The sequence below is a fragment of the Platalea leucorodia genome (genome assembly GCF_965183815.1).
Source record: "Platalea leucorodia genome assembly, chromosome: W".
NCBI classification, from domain to species: domain Eukaryota; kingdom Metazoa; phylum Chordata; class Aves; order Pelecaniformes; family Threskiornithidae; genus Platalea; species Platalea leucorodia.
The window spans coordinates 1,630,916-1,651,804 of NC_138859.1; the positions used below are offsets into that span (position 1 = coordinate 1,630,916).

The window sequence follows — 20,889 nt, forward strand, 5'->3', positions numbered from 1 at the left end:
ATGAGGCGGGCGGGCGAGGCGGCGGCGGAGGCGGCGGTGCGGGCCCTGCTGCTGGCCGCCTTCCTGTGAGTGCGGGCGGGAAGGGGGGGTCCTGGGCCCGGCCCCCAGCCCGCGGGGGGGCCAACGAGGCCTTCCCGCAGCTCGCCCGGCCCCGGGGGCGGCTCGCCCCCGCTCGGGGCGCCTCAGCCCTCCCTCGCCCCGGCCTCCTCCCCGCGTCCCGGGCGGCGGGGGGAGGCAGAGCCCGGCCCGCCCGGGCTCCCGGGGGCTGTGCCCGCAGCCTGCCCGCAATCGGGCGTTTGTTGGTTGGTTTGGTTTTTTCCTTTCCCCTCTCCAGGATCATGGAGTTTTTGCCTCCGTTTCAGCGTGTGGTACAGCCTGAAGAGATGTGGCTCTATAAAAACCCGTACGTGGAGGTGGATCGTGTACCCACGGTACCCATGTTTGTAAGTTCAGCCGTTTCCTGCGTTTACTCAGTTTTTTCTCTCATTACAAACTCTCCTTTTAAAGCAAAGCCACCAGCTGAAAGACTTGGATTGCCACTACCTGTAGTTCTTAACGCGTGTTACTGAAAGTGCAATCTGTTATTGCAAACCTGACGCCATTTACAGTCATTTTTGCCATCTTTTTAGGCTTTACCGTCCAGGGTTGTCTTTGGGATTTTAACTAAATTGATAAAAACTGGCGGGGACTTGTCACCGTTGGTCACGATCGATTTCACACCCAGGTCACTACGACCACGGAGGACAGCGTCTCTCTCGCTATCAGGGAACGTTTTGCTTGAAAGCAGCTATTCTCAGCAAAGTTTTAGTATAGTTTTATTGTGAAGATGTTTTCCCCAGGTCTCTAGACCCTGTTGAAAGGGTTTGATAGAAAGCTGTTGCATTTCAGGTAGGCAATATTCTGTTGAAGGGGTTGTCTCTTCCTCTGAAGCAGGGCTGTTTCGGTGAGATGCTGTGGCTCCTGGGATGGGCAAGCATCAGCTTTCTTAGCAAACAGCACTTTTAATTTTCTGTAAGACGTGGGCACTAAACATTAAAGGACAAAACCTTGGTGGAGCGTTTGGATTCGGCAGTGTGAGGCATGACCAGGCTTCAGGTGGTGGCAGACTTCTCGGGAGCCTGTCGGACCCGCCGTGGACGTCCCCCGGCTGAAATCCCGCCGCTGAGATGTTGTGAATGACAACTGGTTTTCTCTGAATCAGCGGCTCCTGTATTTTTTGCTGACGAGCAGCACGGCTGCTGCTGACAAAGAGCTAATCCTGGTGCTCGCGGGGATGGGGAGAGGTGAGGTGCTGTGGCCGATAGAGTGAAGGGATGCCGGCAGGCAGGAGCGACGCCAAGCCAGCCAAAGCGGCACGCTCGTGCCAGAGGTGCTGTTTGAGAGCCTGGGGATGTGCTGGGACGGCTCCGCTGCTCTGCTGAGCGTGTGCGCTCAGTGGGTAAAGCACGGGAAGCAGTGGGATGCAGAGAGGGGCTTTTTAGTGCACTGCATTATTTATGCTGCCTGGGTTTGGTTTTTTTCTCATGCTTCGGTACAGGCAACATCCAGTAGCCCATGGGCTTGCTTTTGTACGTGAGGCGCTGCCGTTGGATGACAAACAGGAGGAGCGGCCGTGCTCTGGGGAGCACAGGGTTAGTCAAGGTTTGCTGCACATGCAGCTGGGGTTGGTTTTGCTTTCTGAGAGAAGTGCAGTGTTTGGAGAGGACAGGTTGCTGCTTGGCTTTGGGGAAGGAAAGTGTATCGTCTCTGTGAGCAATTGCTGTTGTGTTCTGGTGAGAGTGCTTAAATCTGCTTCGCTAACAGACCCCTAACAATCTTCTCATTTTGTGGCAGTTCATCGCATTTCTGTCTCCCTTATCGCTCATTGTCCTGGCAAGGGTGTTCATGAATGCCGACCAAGACGACACGCGGGAAGCCTGCCTTGGTGAGCTCCTCCTTATCCCGGGGAGCTGCAGCCCCCGAGGGGTGGGGGTCTGCCCTGCTGCTGTGGCTGTGAGCCGGGGGTCTCACAGATGAGCCCTTTGCTCTTGCTGGGGCACAAGTGTTGTGCCAGGGCTACCAAAACCGAGCTGTGTGGCTCTAGCTGAAGTTTGAGCGCTGCCCGTGCCTGAATGTGCATCAAAGCTGCGCATTCAGGTGGGGACGATGCTGACGTGACCTCTCTGCTCTCTCCTAGCTGCCAGCCTTGCTCTCGCCCTGAATGGAGTTTTTACAAATGCTCTGAAGCTCGTTGTGGGGAGGTGAGAAACTGGCTCATTCCTAGCTGCGCCGTGCGGGGAGGGGAGGCACGTCTGCGCAGCGGTAGAGCTACAATAGCAGGAGCAAGGGCCAGAAGCTGAAGTTGGACATACTCAGCCTGGAAAGAATGGGGTTTTTCTAGCTGTAAAGACAATTGAATATTAGAACAAACACTGGTGGGGACCTGCTGTCTCCAGGCATCATTTAGATGGACTTGTTCAGGCCTGTGCCAGGGAGGAGCACTTTGGCACGCGTACAGGGAGCGGATGGGATGGTTTCATCTCCCCGGGCCATGTGGTCAGGGTGGCAAAAAGTTACCTGCGCCGAGCCGCAGCCTGAGAGGTTTGCTCCGGTGTGCCCACAGGCTGCGCGACCGGGGCGCGTGAGGCCACGTGGGAATTTGGCTTTTGTAAGGTGTTTGCTCCGCTGGGCTGGATGGGGAGGATCGTCGCAGTGCTAATCCTCAGGGGCTAAACCGGGTCCTGCCCGAGTAGCAGCGGGCTGGTGAGGGTGTGCTGCTGCAGCCTGGCTCTCGTCTGCTGAGCCCTGCCTGCCCAGGCAGGAGTGGAGCGGGGTGCGACGCTCAGTTTTGCATTTCTTGCAGCCTGGATCATGCCACCTTCCCTTTGCACGATGGAGGGAGCTGTGCGATGTGGCTGGCAGCTGCATTCGGACGCGGGTGCTCCACGGGAGGGCTGTGTGCTCAGATGTCTCCTGAGCACCGTGCTGGGAGCGCTGCACACCCGAGGGCTACATGCTTTGTTCTCTGCCCTAGGCCACGGCCAGACTTCTTCTATCGATGCTTCCCAGACGGACGAGCGAACGCGGAGCTGATGTGCACAGGCGACCCTGGCATAGTGACTGAGGGGCGCAAAAGCTTCCCCAGCGGACATGCTTCGTGTAAGTTTTCCATGTCCCCTACCTGCTGCAGCCCCAGACAGTGAACCGCGGTGAGCAGAAGCCCGTGGGGAGGGCAGCTTTGGTTTGCTTTCATGCACCCCACGGCTTTGACTACATTCATTGGCCTGTTTGGGGGCCTCAGCTTTACCTCTGCAAAGCAATGGGGTGACAAATGTAATCTGAAGCTGTCTGTAACTCCTGGGAGGAGGGATGCTTGCCAAGTACCAGCTTCTACAGCTCCTCTCTCGCTCACAATCTGGTGCTTCCCTTGGGTCATGTGGGCAGGACAGACGTCCTCCTTCAGCCCCTCCACTGCAGCAGGGGAGAGGGTGACGGTCTGGCTGAGGCCCCACAGCGGAGCCTGGAGCCGTTTCTGAAGCAACGCGCTTCTCTTTCAGTCGCCTTCGCTGGTCTTGCCTTCTCTGCCTTCTACGTAGCCGGGAAGCTGCACTGCTTTGCTCCCGGCCGGGGAGGCAGGGCTCTGCGGCTCTGTGCCTTCCTCCTCCCGCTGTTCCTCGCCACCCTCATCGCCGTGTCCCGCACCTGCGACTACAAGCACCACTGGCAAGGTGGGTCAGCCTCTGCCTGTGGACCTGGACGGGGGGCACAACTGGGTGCCCTGAGCGGGGGCACTCTGAGCACGGGGAGGGTCCGTGTTTCTGCAGAGGAGTTCAGAGCCCGTGATGGCAACCTGGGTTTTCTGATTACTCCTCCGCTGGTAATTTTTTTGCTGCCTGCAAGGGGATGATGCCTTTCTCTTTGTTTTTGAAATACGTGGAAAGCTTAGTTTTATAGCCAAGGGTCAAGTTGCCAATCCAGCTCAGCTCTGAGCAGGCTGAAAAGCTGCCTGCTGGAGAATTCACTGATGAGGATTGTGAGGGTAAAGGGAAGTTAACTCTCCTCTGGTCTTGCCCACAGATGTGTTGGTTGGCTCAGCAATCGGCTTCGTGCTTGCGTACCTCTGCTACAGGCAGTATTACCCTCCTCTGATGGACTCTATGTGCCACAAACCATTTCTGCACAAATCCAGACAACTGCCAGCGCCCCAAGGAAAGCCCGCAGCTTCCAGCTTTCACCTGGATATATAGCGATGGGCTCTGCCCTGCCGGCACCTTTCCTGCTGCTCCTGGAGTGCTAGGGCAGGGGAAGGCTTTGGGGAGGTTGGTCTGCAAGAAGTGGCTCAAATGAGGATGAACCTGAAACCCCAGCAGGCGTTCCCTGCAGTGCTGGTAAGTTGTCCTGCACAGGGGCCTGTGTTGCTTCGTTAACCGAATTTTGTAGGCGTTCCTCCATTCGGGCCCGCTGCGAAGCCAGCGAGGCGCGCAAGCCTGCGGGAGGACAGCCTGAGTACGAAAGGTGCTGAAGCGCGAACTGGAAAAACGTGACAGTCTGGTGTGCCCCGTCCGGTGGGCGTTCTTGTGCCCAGTCCAGAAAGCACCATCAGTCGTCTCCCTTCGATCCAGCCGAGCTGTCCCATCCCTTCCCGTGGGAAGCGTACGTCGAAATGGAGGACCTGCTCCTGGCGCCGGGTTTAAGTCCGTCTTTTCAATTGCAACTGAGCTAATCTGGAGTAATGAATGCAAGGTTGCAGTCTTTAACCATGGATTAAGTGGGGGAGAGGGAAGATGAAACTAGCATGGTTATTGTTTGTGTTATTGTGCTAGCCCTGATTTTCTTCTGATTTACCAAATAAAGGAGTTTAATTTTTTTAATGAGCTGTGGTACTAAAAACTTTACTTCAAGGACTGGGTTTATTGCTGTATAAACCATTTCCTTTGGCGTGCTTGCAGGGGTTTCTAGGTGGGTGTTTATTTTGTATCTCTTTCCTTGCAGCTTTAATACGGTTGTAAAGAGATGACACTCAGCAGAAAACGAAATGGTGTCTGAAAGCATCCCCTCAGAGGTGCTTGTTTCTCTACACCGCGGTTTGCTTTCTCAGACAATGGAGGGGTAGAGTGCTGCTGAGAAATCCAAGGCGCAGCTGTATGGCAGGACTGTTGTAAGTAGTTATTTGTCACTAGTCTGCTCCGTAGGTGTGTGTATTCTTCATCAGGTGTGTGTACGTGCAAACAGCAAAGGCGAGGCTGTAGCAGAGCGAGGCACGTGTGCCTCTGCCAGGCTCAGGACATGACAGTAATGAAAACGCCACCCCGTCATCTTCGGTTTGGGCCACATAAGCCCTCTGCGACCCTGCAACTTCAACAGAAGTTACAGAAATCGCTTTACTTTCCCCTACAGTTGTGCACATGTGAATTCTTCAAACCCCTTCCCTCCCTCTCCCCCCAAACACGCACACACCACAGTCATCTACGTATTTATTTTGGCATTTACTGGAAAAGACATTAAATAACATTTAAAATGTATTTAACTTCATTTTTTTTTTTTTTTAACAAAGTGCATAACTTAAAAAGCTGATCATGAGAGTGTCCCGTGTTAAGACTGTTCCTTTTCCTACTCTTGTAGGAGATGCTTTAGCAATCAGTAGTTCAGGCGCCGACCGAGCAGCGTGTCTGTTTCTGCAGTCAGGTAAAAGAACAGCTTCAGTTCCTTTGGGATGGGAGGAGGGTTGTAGGCTGCAAACAAAACCTTTCAAATAGTGCAAATAATGTAGCACAACAGAGGACAAACAAACAGGCTGTGGAAAAAAGGCTCCTTACCCCATGCAGGGCAAAAGTCAGCGGGAGGGAAAGTGGTCTGGCTCTTTCCAAAGGCTGTCACAGCAACGACCTCACACATGATTGAAGCCTCTGCCTCTGCCTTGCCCCGAGGCCGCGGCCTCAGCCCAGCCAGGGAGTCAGCCGGGGTGGGTTGGGTGCGAAGGGGGAGCCCTCGGGTGCGAGGGGGGAACCCTCGGCCCCGTCCCCCTGGGCGCAGAGCTAGCGCGCCGCAGGCGCCTGCAGGCTGAGCCGCCTGCAGAGCCGGTGTCGTTTCTTCAGTGGGGTCACTGGGACGCAGTCTCTCTACGGATCTGGGCTCTGACTTCGCTGGCTGCATTTTGTTTATTTAAAGCCAAAAACAATGACTGGAGCCTGGCTGGCCTGAGATCCCTGTAGCCACCCTGAAAGCCACACTGCAGCAGGACGGTAGCGTTGCTCCACGCCCCTGCAAAGCGCAGAGTCCCTCCAGGCCTCCGAATGGCCTGGACACTGCTGAGGAGCAGCTGCTTTCCCCCAGTACAGCTGTAGTTTGACCTGGAGGTGAAGCTTTCCTCCCGTATCGTTACACCTGGCCGCCAGCTTGGTCCTACGCAAGATGCAGGCAGGGCCTCGGGGAGGCCCGTGGTTTGTTGGCCGCCGCGTGCTGGGTGAGGATGCTGAGAAGTCGCTACAGCAGGCAGGAGTGCCTGGGTCAGGTGCGCACGAACGTGCCGCTCTCACGAGCTGTTTTATGGGGGCAGTCCTGCCTGGCACGACCCATGGGTGCACAAACCACGCAGCAGCAATTCAAGGAGATGAGAATGGCTGGTAGACGCATTCCTGCTCGCTTAACAGCAGACGCCTGTGCCCTGGGCTTCACCTCCCAAAGACCGCAGTCCTTGCGCCTGGTGCTCTGTGTTACGGCAGGGAGAAGTCAGCAATCTCCTTCGCCCGACAAGGCTGCTATAGCTCTCTCCATGCTGCGTGTTTAAGGCTTTTATTCCTCAAGGTCACAAGCTGCGAGTTTCCTCGCTATGCCAGGAGCGGAGTCAGGCCCTCCGTGTCAGTTCTAGCCCAGACAGCTAGTCTGCTTCGGTGCTAGAGGAGCTAGTGTGATAACTTACAAGGTGGAGGGTTGAAAGTACACGTTGCTACAGGGAGTCATGGTGCGAGTGGTGGGTGTGTTTGAGCAGAAGTGTTTCCCCTTGATATTTTTTCCCCCCGCCCCTACCCAAAATGGAGGAAAATCATCCTTATCTCCAGGTAGCAGCCAGTACTTGGGAAGCGGCATGCGGGAGACACAGCAGCAGAGGAGAGAGGAAGGCAGAGAAGAAATCTGGACTTTCCTGGTGAGTACTCAGTTGAATTGGATCTAAGAAAGCAAAAGGAGAACATAGGAGTAGCTGCACTCAGGCAGACTGAAACCCACCCAGCCCTGCCTCCCATACCCAGCGATTACCAGCGTTAGGCTTTGAGGGCAAGAAAACATAAGGATGCGCCTTACCCCCAGTCTACCCTCGGCCAGAAATTAGCAGCAAAGGGTGAAAGCACCCCTGCAAGAACCGCAGGGTCCACGCTCTGGTTCGCTACCTGTCTATAAGAAACGTTTAGCCCAGGAGGCTTGGACTACGGGCCACGCATCTGGTCGTTCCCTTGGTGGACTGAACTGATCATAACCGTGCAGAGTTGCTGCTGCCCTTATCGTCAGCAGCAGCAGTTTATTAGCTCTCCTCGTGTCTGGTAGTGCTTATGTGCAGGATAAGAGGAAAGAAGCCAAACATGCTGACAGGCCAAAGAAAGAACCCGACGCAAACTCCTGCCTTGGACCCAGCGCTGTAAATAAGGAACATTATGCCCTCAAAGAGACCAGACGTCCCCTGAGGTGTCCTAGGAAATTCGGAAGGAAGGTGTAGGCAAGAGGACTTACATCAAGCGGCCAGAACAGCACAGGTTGCTCACTGGCTCCCTGGCAAAGGTTGATCCAGTGTAATGCCTTGTGTCTGGTAGATCTCCTTCAGAACCAGCAGAACGGTGTCTTCCGACTCCCTGGAGGAGGAGGAGGACATGGGAATTAGAGGGGGACACTTCCCTCCGCTCTGCCAGGACATCCGTGATGGTTATGGGATAGATGCAGTGCTCAGCAAGTGCAGGCAGTACTAGGCAAGGAGAACTACACCGGTCTCCCTCCTCCGCACCCACCCGCTGTGCCTGCATTATAGGCAGGAGCATATCTTGTTTATTCAGTTAAGGCTTTTCTTATTACGTTGGTTTTAAAAATGATGGCGTTCTGCTTACATCAGACGTGAATCTGAAGCTTTTATGGTTATGCAGAAGCTTACCAATAGCAGAGATGCCCTTGTAGTGCAAATAAATACTCGTTAAAGCTCTCTATTGGCTTCTCCTGCAGCACGTAGTCTATGCGATTCCCTCCGTTCAGCCTCCCCACGTTTATGAGGGAGGCCTCTTCCTTCACTGCTGTGGGGCTCTCGTCTGGCTTTGTCTCTGAAGGAATGAAGAAGAGCAATGTGGTTCAGCCAAGGGGCACGAGCAGCCATGAAAGTACAACAGCATCACCGTGCCCTCCCTTCGCCCCGCTGTGGGCTCTTGCAGAGGAGAGGCAGCTTAAGTGCTCGGTCCTTCCTCCCCCAGGGCTCTCTCCTGGAAATCATAGAATGCCCTGAATTGGAAGGGGCCCACAAGGATCATCGAGTCCAACTCCTGACCCCCCATAAGGCAACCCCCAAATTCACCCCATGTGTCTGAGGGCGTTGTCCAAATGCTTCTTGAATATTGTCAGGCTTGGCGTCATGACTGCCTCCGTGGGGAGCCTGTTCCAGTGCTCCACCACCTTCTGGGTGAAGAACCTTTTCCTAATATCCAACCTAAACCTCCCCTGGCAGATCTTCCTGCCCTTCCCTTGGGTATCATTGGTCGCCAGGGAGAAGAGATCAGCGCCTGCCCCTCCTCTTCCCCTTGTGAGGAAGCTGCGGACTGCCATGAGGTCTCCCCTCAGTCTCCTCTTCTCCAGACTTCTCCAGGAAAACTATTGCAAGAGGCAGCTAGAGAAGGGTGACAGGCTTGGCAGGCATGCAAAGCGACGTGGTGTGCTGAGACCCCCAGGAGGCCGTTACTGACCAGGCAGGTTGCCTCTTCTCCCCCTTCATCAGGCAGTAACGGGGGAAGGCCACGGCATTTGGAGAGCCAAGTGCATCCGCAGCTCAAAGGCAATCCCTTTGCTGAGCAGAGAAGAGGGCAGCAGCGCCTGGGTTGGACGCCGGGATGGGCACCTCGCTGGCATGGCTGCAGGGAGCCCGCGCACGCTGCTCCGTGGGCAGCTCGCAGTGCCGCATCCCCGGCTCCCCACCGCCCCGCACGCACCACCCACCTGGCTGCTTCTCCGTGCCGGCCTCGGCCTCCGCTTCGGCGTCGGTACTCGCTGCCTCGACGGCTGGCAGCTGGGCTCGAGTGAAGGACTGCCAGGCTACCCGCAGGGACCCCAGCAAGTTGTTCTTCAGGTCCACGCTCATGCGAGTCAGCCCTTCTTTCAGCTCTGAAAGGCAGGAGGGGTCGGCGTCGGGCTGGGGCTGCAGCAGCTGCCCGGGGCAGGGGGAGAGGGGCTGCCCTTTCCCTTACCGAGGTGCATTCTCTTCCTGCCCTTGTGGTGGGGCAGCAGCATGGGCTCAAACTCCAGATCTGGGACGATCATGGGCTCAATCCGGTACGCCACCGGGTCAAACTGTACGGAGGAGGGGGACAGTGAGCCAGGGCTCACGCTCTGCGTGTCTCACGCAGGAAGGCTCTGGCTCTTATACCTACAGGGTGGAAGATGTTGAAGAAGCCTTTGCAGGTGGGCAGGCTGTAGTTTGGGTTGATCCGCTTCACTCCTCGCACCGTGAGAAACATCCCGATGGGAGACCCAAAAGCAAAGAAGATGGTGGGCTTGTAGTTTAGCTGAGGATAGTTTGCTGAGACCTAGGAGAGAGGGAAATTCAGATTTGTTTCATGAGACAAACTCCATGCTGGTGTTAAGAGCACCTTGTTGTTGCAGTTAGAGCATGGTGTCAAGCTCGGTAGCTACCTGTCCTAAGCCAACGTCTCGGTATTGGCAATTCTTGTCATCGTCTGTGCTGTCCGGGTCTGATGGGGACTCGGGCTTGGCTCCCCGCTCCCCGCTGTGCCCGGGAGCTGCTGCTCTCTGGTCCTGCAGCAACACAAATGGGAAACCCCGCTAGCGCGGCTCCTGCAGCGAGCCCACGCCACGGCCCGTCCTACCCACCCGTGAGCAAGTACGCGAGGCAGCGAACTGCCCAGCATCCCTTATCCTCCAGGACCGGGGCAGCCTTGGCAGCATCATCCTACGCCAGCCAGCCACCTCTCTAGCCAGCAGCACCAACTTCAGTCTCTACCACCATTAACGAGTCCTCCCGCTCTGTGATCACCCTTACAGGCCATGGGATAAAGTGATCCTGCAGTAGGGTAATGCCAGCGTAACACGCAGGAGCAGCAAGCAGCTCTGTTGCCCCAGCCAAACACAAGCCCGTGAGAGCCTCCTGAGCAAGGATGGCCAGGAACGAGGAGGTCGGGGTGCTCGGGGACTGATCATAAGGCTGGTCCTTGCCTGAGCGCGATGGGATGCGACCTGGATGAACACAAGCCACGCAGAAGACAAACCTGCATCTCCGTCTTGGAGCTGATGTAATGAAGTATCTTCATTCTTGGTCCTAAGGGAATTCCCATTTCTTTAAGGTTTTTCTCTGTGCACAAGAACTGGAAAATAAGCAACCCAGATATTAGTGCAGGAGCAGAGAGGTGTGTGCGGTGAGGTATTTCTGTTCTCTGTAATTCTGTTCCTGCTGCACTCCTCAGAGACGTTTCTTGTGCGAGTGACTCAGTACCAGGAAGATGTGCATAGGGTGGGAGGACTGGGAAGAAAAGCAAAGAAGAAACACAAGAGACAGCAAAACAGGAGAGCTCCTTACCAGTGCTTGCCTGTCCATTTTCTCCTTCTCAAAAACATCACAATATTCGGACAACTCCAGCTTCTTCAGGATTTCTTTTACCTCCTCAATACCCTTGTTGCTTGAGGTTGTCCTGGACCCCTGTGAATAGAGCCATCGGGGATCACGCTTTTTGCTCACTTATTTTGTCCTGTGCATTTTGGAGTCTCTCCCCCTTCCCCAGGCAGCCGCAGAAGCAGGAGGTCGGTGTGACGCCGCAGCGGCGCAGCTACCCGTGCAAACGCTGCGGGAGCACCCCACGGGTCCACGCGCCGCCGGAGAGCGCGTACCTCTTTGCTGTGCTCGTCCTCCTCGGGAGCGGCCTTCTGGTTCGTCAGGAGATCAAACAAAATGAGTGACCCTAGAAACCAGGTGCAGGCAGACAGAGCATCAGCATCTCATCGGGGAGAAGCCCCGAGCCATCTCCTTTTTGGGACAAAAGACCAGTACCCTCCCTGCTCCCGCGGTACGGTGAGACTCGCGGGACCCGCGGGTGAAACCCCTTACCCAAGCTGTGCCCCGCAATGGAGACCCCCCCTTTGAAGAGCGGGTTCCTCTGCAGGAAGAGCTGGTACAGGCGGTTCATTTCGGATGCCACCGTGTCCACGATGGTCTGGCAATAGGTGGAGCTGTTATAAAAGAAAACATCCAGGATGGTGTCGTTGATGAAGTGACGCAGGCGATTGATGCTCGGCAAAGTGATTCGCTCCAGGTCACTATGGAGGGGGAAGAGAGGAGAGAGGGAATTGCAGTTAGGGGTGCCAGTGAACCCCACCGCGTTTCTAAAGCACAATGTAAGTTCAGAGAAGGATTGCCACCGTCTCAAAGGACGTAATGTTGTAATCCAGGCCCTCAGCTCATGCCAAGACCGAAGGCAGAGCACAGCCTGTGCTCCAGCACTCCAGGCAGGAGTAAGGAGCCTGGCCTTCCTTCCGCAGGAGCCTAACCTGCTCTCTCCCCTTCCTAGGGGGGAGCAGTGCTTGAGTGCAGAAACTGGGTACTCAGTTTCCAGAGGCATTTGGCAAGGCGTGGATGTCCACGGTCCCTCCCGATATTAGCCAGGGAAAGGCAGAAGCCTTTCCTCTCCGGCTGGATGCTGATCGGAGCAGGCACCTGCTGTGCTCTGCAAAAGCGGGCTGCGGAAAGACGGTGGGGACGGGGTCTGGCACGGAGGTGCTCTAGGGGACCCCGTCTGTCCTGCTTACCCCTGCATGCTCACAGCCCTAAACACTCACAGCTTTCCCTTTGCTTGCAGTAACCACCAGAAAAAGCAGAGTTTACGTGGGAGGAGGCCGGCTGTGTGCTTTGCCGTTCCCACGGACACTGGCACCAGAGGAGACGGCTGTCAGGGACACTTACACGTCCACCCCGGTGGAGTGGAGGGAGCTGTGCCAGTTCACAGGTAGAAACTCCACCCGGCCGATCTGCTGCTGCTCCTGGGCTTTCTTGAAGTGCGCTTGCAGCATGCTTAGGGAAACGTTCCTGAAGTCATTCACTGGAAAAAGAGCATGAACTCTTACCGAGATCCACCAGGCTACAGGGCAAGCCTGCTGCATCAACAACACTTAATAAGATAAAAGAAAAGATCATTACCAGGGGAAATCCCACCAGGGTCTTTAATCTGCTGCTGCTACCCTAAGACCTTGAATCTTTAACTACAAGATCAGGGGAAGGCTCCACGTCCTTATGTGTGCGTGTGTACTGGATTTCACTGTCCCATCTGTAACAAGCTTCCTTTCCACATGGGCAGGGCTTTAACACAGCGGTCAGAATAAGAAAGGTACTTTTAGGAATTGAAAAAAAATAAATCTGTTGCGAAGACGCATGTGTTAGAAAGGGAGTCCCAAGGGAGGAGATGAACTTGAAATTACTCAGTTCTGAGGGAGAAAGGCTGATTTTCTTCATTTCAAATGGTCGGCAGCCTTGAAAATAGTTTCATCAGATGAACATATAGAAGAATAAGCTGCGTTAAAGCAAAGGTATATTTTATAGGAACTAAACACAGTCTGTGAAAAATCTCAGCTCCCTTGATTTCTACAAGCTAAATCATGTCAGGCTTCCAGGCAGTTTCAGCGATCCCCTCTCCTACAGAACTGAAGCACTCTGGGCAAATAATAATGAACAGGTCAGACCAGAGTTACTTGGTTTAGTACCCCGTCTCCAATATTGATAACAGTGGCTGCTTAGGGGAGTGTGTAAGACCAGCGACACTTCTCGCACGCTCTCCTAACCTCCAGGCATTTGCAGCTTGGGAATTTCTTGAGCCAGAAGCAGCGCCCCTGGTTTTGGTCCAAAATCACTCCAGAGGCTGCTGGACGGGGTGTCGCCTGGTAGATTTTACCCAGTGAGATTAACCCGTAGCAATTGACTGAGCAGGTTACTAATTAGTTTAGCAGGTTTAGACAGTTACTTGGAAAATCTGTATCCAATTTGGGAAACTCACTATTTTGAGCAGCAGCAAGACACAGTGATGAAAAGCGGTTGCCCAAACCTTTCCAGATGGTAGGATTCAATGGGTTAGTGAGCGTTGCATTCACGCTCCCCATTGCAGTCAGCAAATTTGACCATGCGGCTTGCCAACGTGAGTGTCGGCATGGTTTGAATGCGCTCTGACAGTGTTTCACATTGTCCGTGCAGATGAGGGTTTACTGCCTCCGCTAAAAGCAGCGTATGGAAAGAGCACCCCGGCCGGGCTCCACACCTACCGCACTGGATGATGCTCCTGAACCGAATGTCGCATGCTGGGCCGATCCCGTGCACCACGAAAACCAGGTGATCGATTTGCAGCGGCTCTCCTAAGGAGGAAAGAAGAGTTCAGAGCACAGGCCCTGCGGGAGGCATCACTTAATGAGGAACTGACCCGCTGAAACCACGTGCTCTGCAGGAGAGTGGAGCCTCCCATCCTCACCTCAGCCAGGTAAAAAACCCTTGAGTGAGTGCCTCGATTTTATGCCTAAAGGGTAGTGGGATTTCTCACATTTCTGAACTGTTTGTCCTGCTAAATTCAGCTGCCCAGGCTGGGAGGGATCCGGATCGACAGGACAGTAGAGGAAGGCGAGGCGGCTCGTCCCCCCCTTCCGTCACCATCCTCACTTCAGCGGGAGGGGATGGTCCTCGCAGTTCACACCCACCCGGCCGTGGGGAGGACTCGGTCCAGCTGCCCTGTGCCCAGCCTGCTCTGCTGAGCTACCCGGCCCCGGCGTAGCTGCATCTCTCAGGTAGGCACCAGGTGGAGTTACGTCTTGTTCTCTACTTCCCACACGCTTTAGTTTGCATAGGTACTTTTCTGAAGGCACGCACACATGGAAAATAAAGGGGTTAGATGGGAGTAACTGCCTGTCCTAACCATGGGGACAAGTCCTGAGGCCTGACTGGGAGCTCTGGGACAGCTGGGAGTGGGCAGAGCTGAGGCACAGCTTCAGAGACGGGGAGAGCACGTGTGCCAGAAAGTCACCTGCATGTAGGTAAGTGATAAACCCCCGTGTCCCTACCGCAGAAAGAAACTCCTCCTTTACAAACATACGTGCCAAGACCTCAGGGGTAATTTCAGGCACTGCAGTGCTTTCAACAGCTCTGGTCTCAATGCAGGAGCTGGAAGCGCACGGCCTTCTCCCCACACGTCTGCCTCCTGTGCATTCGTTTACGCTGCAGGCTCTCTGCTGCTAGGAAGGTTTCTGAAAACCATTCAGTTCCTTTCGGGACAAAATTTTTAGATGTGCCCTTAGATTTAAAGGATCATGGGAGCTTCTGTCAGTCTTTTTGAGAAAACAGGTTGGAAAACAGACCCTATCGCGTCGGATGGGTGGAAGGGAGGGAGAAGCGAGCTCACCATTGGGGATCTCGGCAGCGATGTTTTCTACTCCTCTCTTCACAGTCCGAGGTCGACCTTGTTCCGTAGGAGTTGAGCCCCAGTCATCGGAGGTGGCAACTGGATGGTAGTGCACCATCAGCTTGTAAACAAGAAGAGCCTGTCATTAAGCTGCGCTGCATACCATGGTTAAGCAGAGGAGAATTTTGCTACAACAGCTGGTAGGTGATACGGGGTGGTACCAGACCGCGATGTTTAATTGCGCTTGTACGAGCCCTTTGCGCAAAGAGAGAGAAAGATGTGTTGAAAAGAAACGATGAGGTGTGAAGCAGGCTCTCTGCTGGCGTTGCCCTCTACTCTGGCACAGCTAGGTGAGGGGAATGCCGTTTGGACGGAACTGATTTCTCAGCAGACATGGTTAAAAGAAACAGCATAAAGCCAGAGCCTAAAGCATAAAGCCAGGCCCTCAAGAGAAGTGAAGGGATGTCCTTGCTGGTCAACACACCAGGCCCTCCTCACCTTTGGGTTGTGCAAGATAATGATTTCCCTGCTAGGGGACTCCAGTTTCTTCTTCCACTCATCCAGGGTCACAGCAATCATGTAAGCTTCCTGAGGAAAAGAACACCCTCCGTCAGTCAGCTGAAGGTATTCCCATGAATATTCAACCACTTGGGACGTTCCCCACCCATTTTACGATATCTGTTATCAACGCGCCTTGCGAAAGAGGCAGGGAAATCAGCCAGGTCAAGCTGGAGGAGCAACAGGGTCACCTGAGTATCACCTGCTAGAGGGTTTCCAAGAAGCCCCCACTTTAATTGCAGCAGCAGACTTCCCCATCAACTTAGAATTGTATTTTTTGGTACATCAGAATACAGATTATTGTAAAGATGTATATTTTTATACATATATCTATATATCTCTACACATATATCTTTCCAAACAAGTCTCCAGCCATTAACAGTACAGACCACTGAAGTCTCTAACTCTACGTAGCGTTCAGTGGGTCCCTGCAACGATGATTTCTCTTTCTTGCATTCACGACTCCCTTGGCATTGGTGAAACTATGAGCGTAGCGAGGATGATTCTCACGAGGAGAATCAAACTGAAGTTAGAGCAGGCAGGGTCAGGAAAAAAACAGAGCAAAGCTGTGAGAGCGAGGCTGCAAGCAAGGCCAGAGCCGCATGGTGTGCTGAGAGCACCCAGGCGCTTAAACGTGTAGCGGGAGGATGCTGACACGGCTGGACACGGCAGGAGGAAGGGGAGGCCGCCCAGCTACAGCAGGCTGGGAGGGAGACGGCGGCAGCCTTTACAGTTATGTTAATCAGCTGCGAAAACGCCGTGCCAAAGCCTCTTTGGAGTTCATGTCCTCAGGCGTGACTGTGGTGCCAGTTGCCCTGTAGGAGTTTGGGACATCAGGGCCAGTATTTGACAATGAGAAGCCAAGATGCTTCTCGGCGAGATGGATGCTACCAGGAAGGGCGCGTTTACCTCCAGTTCTTTGCTGAAGGTCTCCGAGTAGGGAATATACTTATTGTCCTTGTCTCCCTTGTAAAACCAGGTGCAGCGACGCACTTCAGATACCTCCTCCTCCCAGTACACTGCCACACGCTGCCTCTTCTTCAGATGCACGTCGTACCTACCCCCCGATGTTGGGACAACCAGATCTTCTTTGTCTCTCCCTGCAGGAACCAAGGCCTGAAATTAATCGCGAGAGGACCAGAAAGGCATGCTACCAGAAAGCTGTATACCACGCCAGAACAGAGGGATGAAGCTGGAGCATCTTCTGGGGGCAGCACACACGAGCATGTGTGAGCAACAGCAGTAGACACTGACATTCTCCGTACCCAAGCACAGAGAACAGCGTCTGCGGGCAGCATCCTAGGAGAGATGCCCCAAGTCAGACTTCCCCCAGGGGCAGGAGGTAAGATGAAGGCATTAAGCTACAACTATCTTCCTCTCTAGTTCAGGCACAGGCTTACACGGACTCTTCCTGCCTCACTTAGATGGTAAAACGTGAATTTGTGGCCCTGGGAAGTGCATTGCTTATTGGTGGAGGTGCGGGTCTCCAGGTCTCTAAGTCATTCCTCTCTAAAACGGAGAACTCCGCGCAGATCCCAATACAGACTTAAAATTCTTAAAATGAGTTGTGTCTACCCGCTGGTCAGGCTGCTGGCAGAGCGCCCCGCGCCAGGCTGCGCTCGGCTCGGCTGCGGCACTGAGGACCGGCGGCACGGCCTCTAATCCGAAGCTTCCTGGGAGAGGGAGGACGGCAGCAGCCCTTGGGCAATCGGTGCTCCACTTTAAGGACAGCCCCGGCAGTGGGTTCCGCAGACGGGCGATATTTGGCGGCATGAGGGCCTCGTGGCAAGCGGTGCCGCGCAGAGCAGAGCCCGCTGCCTGGGCAGCAGCCTGCGGGAGCAGGCAGGCAGGCAGAGCACCACGCGTCCGCACGGGAGAAATCTCCCCAGCGGGATTTCTGCCGTCCTGCTGGGCCCTCTCCCATCCGCACCAGAAGGGTGCTTTGCAGTATGATTGTATAGAATTTAGAGCATATATCAAACGAATGAGGTCAGACCATTCGATGCATCCAAACGGCGTAGTTATTCATGCGTTTACAGCTCTAGGAGTAGGCACGTTGCCAAGAAAAGTCCCAGTTTAAAATTCCCGAGGGAAAATTTTGCATCCCAGGTGGAAGCCATGGATGTGTTCAGGGAATTTCCCTCTGATACCCGGACAGCGTTTCCCTTGAGCACACACCTGATGCTCTCCCATTGACCTTACCGGGCCAGTCCCTTACGGCGATTTTAAAAGCAGGGACTAGGTATTTAAAATCAAAGGGCAATTTAAAAATAGAAGCGACGGGAGCTGAAGGCAAGCAGTGCCGTGGAGGCGGATGGAGTTTTCCCTGCGGCTCCTGAGGGAGCAGCCCCTGCCCAAGCGTCATTTCGCCCTACCTGAGCCGTGAGCCTCCTCCAGCCTCTCCGAGTCCTGCGTGCTGAAGGGGATCCATCGCTCTCGGGAGTCCGTGACCTTGCAGTAAAACCAGTGGGGAACCACCGCTTCGTATCTGTTCGCGGCGTCCGGCTCCGCAGCCTCGGGGGGCGCGGGGGGCTGCGCCTGTTGCTGCTGCGGAGCGGACATGATGCTCCTCCACACGCGACGGGAGACGCGAGTGGGTGGATTTAAAGAGCCTCAGAAACGCCGGTTCCGTCTCAAATGGAAAACGCTCCCCCCAGATCCCCTCCTGTCGCGGCGGGCCCGGGGGTGGCGGGGGGACGGACGCGGCGGGCGCCTCCGCCTCGCACCCACGCGTGTCCGTGGGTGTGCGCCCCCCCCCCCGTCCCCACGGCCTGGCTGGCTGCCGGCGCGGCCCCCGCTCCCGGGGCGGCTCCTCCGGCGGCGCGGCCCGGCCCGGGCGGCAGCGCAGGCCCCGCTGCCGGCCCCGGCGACCGCCCAGCCCGGGGCGGTGCTCCACGGCCCGCCCCGCACCGCCCCGCACCGCCCCGCACCGCCCCGCACCGCCCCGCACCGCCCCGCCGGGCTGCCGTCACGGGCGGGGGCGGGCGGGGAAGGAGCGGGGCCTGCCTGCAGCCCCTGCCTGCAACCCCTGCCCGCAACCCCTGCCCGCAACCCTGCCTGCTGCTCCCGGTGCACAAAGCCCCTGCCCGCAGACCAGCCTGCAACCCCTGCCTGCAGTCCTGCCCGCTGTCCCCGGTACACAAAGCCCCTGCCTGCAAACCCTGCCTGCAGCCCCTGCCTGCAACCGCTGCCTGCAGCCTTGCCCGCTGCCCCCGGTGCACAAAGCCCCTACCCTGCAGACTTGCCTGCAACCCCTGTCTGCAGCTCTGCCCGCTGTCCCCAGTACACAAAGCCCCTGCCTGCAAACGCTGCCTGCAGCCCTGCCTGCAGCCCCTGCCTGCAACCGCTGCCTACAGCCTTGCCCGCTGCCCCCGGCGCACAAAGCCCCTGCCCTGCAGACTCGCCTGCAACCCCTGCCCGCAGCACTGCCTGCAGCCCCTGCCTGCAGCCGCTGCCTACAGCCCTGCCTGCTGCCCCTGGTGCACAAAGCCCCTGCCCTGCAGACTTGCCTGCAGCCCCTGCCTGCAGCTCTGCCTGCAACCCCTGCCTGAAAGCCCTGCCTGCAGCCCTGCCTGCTGCCCCCGGTGCACACAGCCCCTGCCCGCAGCCGCAGCTCTGGGCAGGGTTGCGCAGCCCTCGCAGCTGGCAGCGGCCTGGGTGGGTCTGCGCCCAAACGCCATCGCAGGCGGGCGACGCCAGCGCTAATTAGGACTCTGCGGCCTAAGTCCTGCCTCCAGGCCGGGCATCGCACCCCGAAGCCGGATGCGGGCGGGCAGGGGTGCGTGGTGTCGGCGCAGCATCGCCGGGAAGCACGTGCCTTCGTGCCAGTCGCCTCCCACGCGCGGCGTGGACAAACACTTGGGGATAGAGCAGAACCCACGAGATGCTGATTTAATGTTTGTTTTGCAATCTTTCCATGCCCCTTTCGCCTTAGTGGGGATTGAGAAACGCTCTTCTGATGGTGGGTGTTGCTTGCAGAAGCGACAGGCATCCCCGGAATAAGAGTTTGGTTTCTGTAGAGATGAGCCTCGTGATAAATACAGAGACACGCTTTCTTATTTGGGGTTTTGTGATGTGGGTGGATGCTGTAAGATAAACCAGCTGCCAGGAATTGTCATCCCAGTGCTCACCTCCGCCACGGTGGTTACTGGCTGGGAAGATTGACTGGCCAGAAACGCTAAAATCCTCGGGTTTGCATCTGTAGAGCAAATGGCTGCAAACCTTGTCTGTGCAGCCTTGCCTGCGCAGGGCCCGCGCCGGCTCGGACCTGACGCAGCTCCTGCCCGCGCCTCTGCTGAAGCGTTTTTCTCCTTTCAGATCGCCGTCCGAGCCGCGACCCACTTTGGTCCTGCTTTGAAGGAGACGGAAGGCGGCGGGGACGCGGCGGGGACGGACGCGGTTACATCAGCGGGAGTTTTCTGCAGGCTGCGGTGCGGAAGGTACGCCCTGATCCCTGCTCTGTTAGGCTCAGCTTTGGGGGAAACACATAAAACCCAGCGTCTGCCTGAGGGACTCAGAAACGTCCTACGCAGCCGCGTCTTCTCCCGGAGCTGTTCAAATACCCAGCCCCGCTGAACTGATAACCTGCCATTTCAGCCCACTTTTTAATGTTCTTCCACGTGCTTTTAACTGGAGGTTTACATAACGCTCTGCCACGTCCTTCCCACACGCGGGGACTTAAACTCCGGAAGAGGAAATATTGTAAAGGAATACGTTACCTTGATAGGTTCAGAAACCCACCTCCCTCCTTCCTCCCAGACTTTGGCTCGTATGCCACGCACATACTTTCAGTTTTTCTTACAAACAGCTAAAGGTATCGTTCTTACCACGTCTCCACAGTGGGAAACCTTTGTCCCAGTCCACAGAGCACTGGTGACAGAGCAGCTGAGTGTACGCTTTTCTCTTCTCTCCTCGCTGACTGCATTGCAGTGCTACTGAGCGTACAAGGTATCAGGATTGCTCCACGCTCCTCCTCGCACAGCTAGAACCGGCTTACCCCTTTTCCCTGGCAACGGACAGGGGAGGGAAACGAGGACTAGAGCAAACAGGATGCAATAAACAATGCAGTTTTGTTCCTGATGCGATTCTTGCTACTGAAACAAATACAGAAAATAAAGTTTCAGCCAGCTCCGCAGATTCCAGACTAACTGAAGCCGGCCGCGGGCTGCTTCTTTTCGTGTACCTGTAAGCAGCGACTTGCTGCAGCGCTTCTGCTGATAACGCCAACCTGAAAAAAGCAGCAGGGCTGACGCATCGCTGCCCTGTTTGTCCGTGGCCACCCTGCTCAAGTGACAGCCGCAGAAGGAGCTGTGACAGCCCGTCGGTAGCGGGGAGGGAGGCCTGCCCCAGGGGCGGTGGCCGCTGTGCTCCTGTAGCAGCTCGCAGGGGTGTGTGTGCGGGGTTAAAGCCAGGCTGCAGTTCTGCCCCGTCTTGGTGTGGTTTTATAAAGGGGTTGATGAGGCAAAGCAGGGGGAGACCCTGCTGTTCGGAGGGGTGTGCAGGACTGCCGGCACCGCGAGCTGTCCTTCACAGCTGTAGCAGTCCTCCGTGCTGTAGAAGTCAATGTGCACCGGCTGACGAGCTGAACGATTTCACTTTCTCTGCTGAAGCACGACTGACGCACACCATCTCTTGCAACAACATGTTTCAGACTTTGCCTAGATCCTGCACAAAGGGAATCCAAACCTTCATTTCAACAGCCACGCCGACCAAATGAAAAAACAAATGTGGG

The 20,889-nt window shown here is 55.8% G+C and overlaps 2 protein-coding genes across 7 annotated transcripts in view; one reads left to right on the forward strand and one right to left on the reverse strand.

Moving 5' to 3' along the window:
* LOC309601840 (phospholipid phosphatase 5-like) overlaps nucleotides 1-20,889 on the forward strand; it is a gene marked incomplete at its 5' end in the record, with an annotated part of 27,386 nt that continues 6,497 nt past the window's right edge. The window contains 12 exons of one of the 6 annotated variants that reach the window (XR_014230589.1): nucleotides 1-65; nucleotides 335-443; nucleotides 1,834-1,924; nucleotides 2,177-2,240; nucleotides 3,014-3,138; nucleotides 3,537-3,707; nucleotides 4,057-4,367; nucleotides 4,972-5,137; nucleotides 5,602-5,664; nucleotides 7,038-7,123; nucleotides 12,027-12,173; nucleotides 13,409-13,517. Coding sequence is in view for 1 of the 6 variants with exons in the window: in XM_082335020.1 (XP_082191146.1) it covers nucleotides 1-65; nucleotides 335-443; nucleotides 1,834-1,924; nucleotides 2,177-2,240; nucleotides 3,014-3,138; nucleotides 3,537-3,707; nucleotides 4,057-4,226 (795 nt within the window). The other 5 variants (XR_014230590.1, XR_014230591.1, XM_082335020.1 and 2 more) reach the window with 5 other exon arrangements.
* On the reverse strand, nucleotides 7,025-17,860 carry LOC309601838 (triacylglycerol hydrolase DDHD2-like). Its single transcript, XM_082335017.1, has 17 exons — nucleotides 17,534-17,860; nucleotides 16,068-16,258; nucleotides 15,099-15,188; nucleotides 14,601-14,721; nucleotides 13,477-13,566; nucleotides 12,131-12,266; nucleotides 11,279-11,487; nucleotides 11,062-11,132; nucleotides 10,754-10,873; nucleotides 10,446-10,541; nucleotides 9,853-9,975; nucleotides 9,591-9,746; nucleotides 9,408-9,510; nucleotides 9,160-9,324; nucleotides 8,114-8,276; nucleotides 7,702-7,820; nucleotides 7,025-7,146 (listed from the first exon to the last, which is right to left on the reverse strand). Exons 1-16 carry the CDS (start codon nucleotides 17,718-17,720, stop codon nucleotides 7,730-7,732), a joined length of 2,112 nt encoding a protein of 703 aa, XP_082191143.1. The 5' UTR covers nucleotides 17,721-17,860; the 3' UTR covers nucleotides 7,025-7,146; nucleotides 7,702-7,729.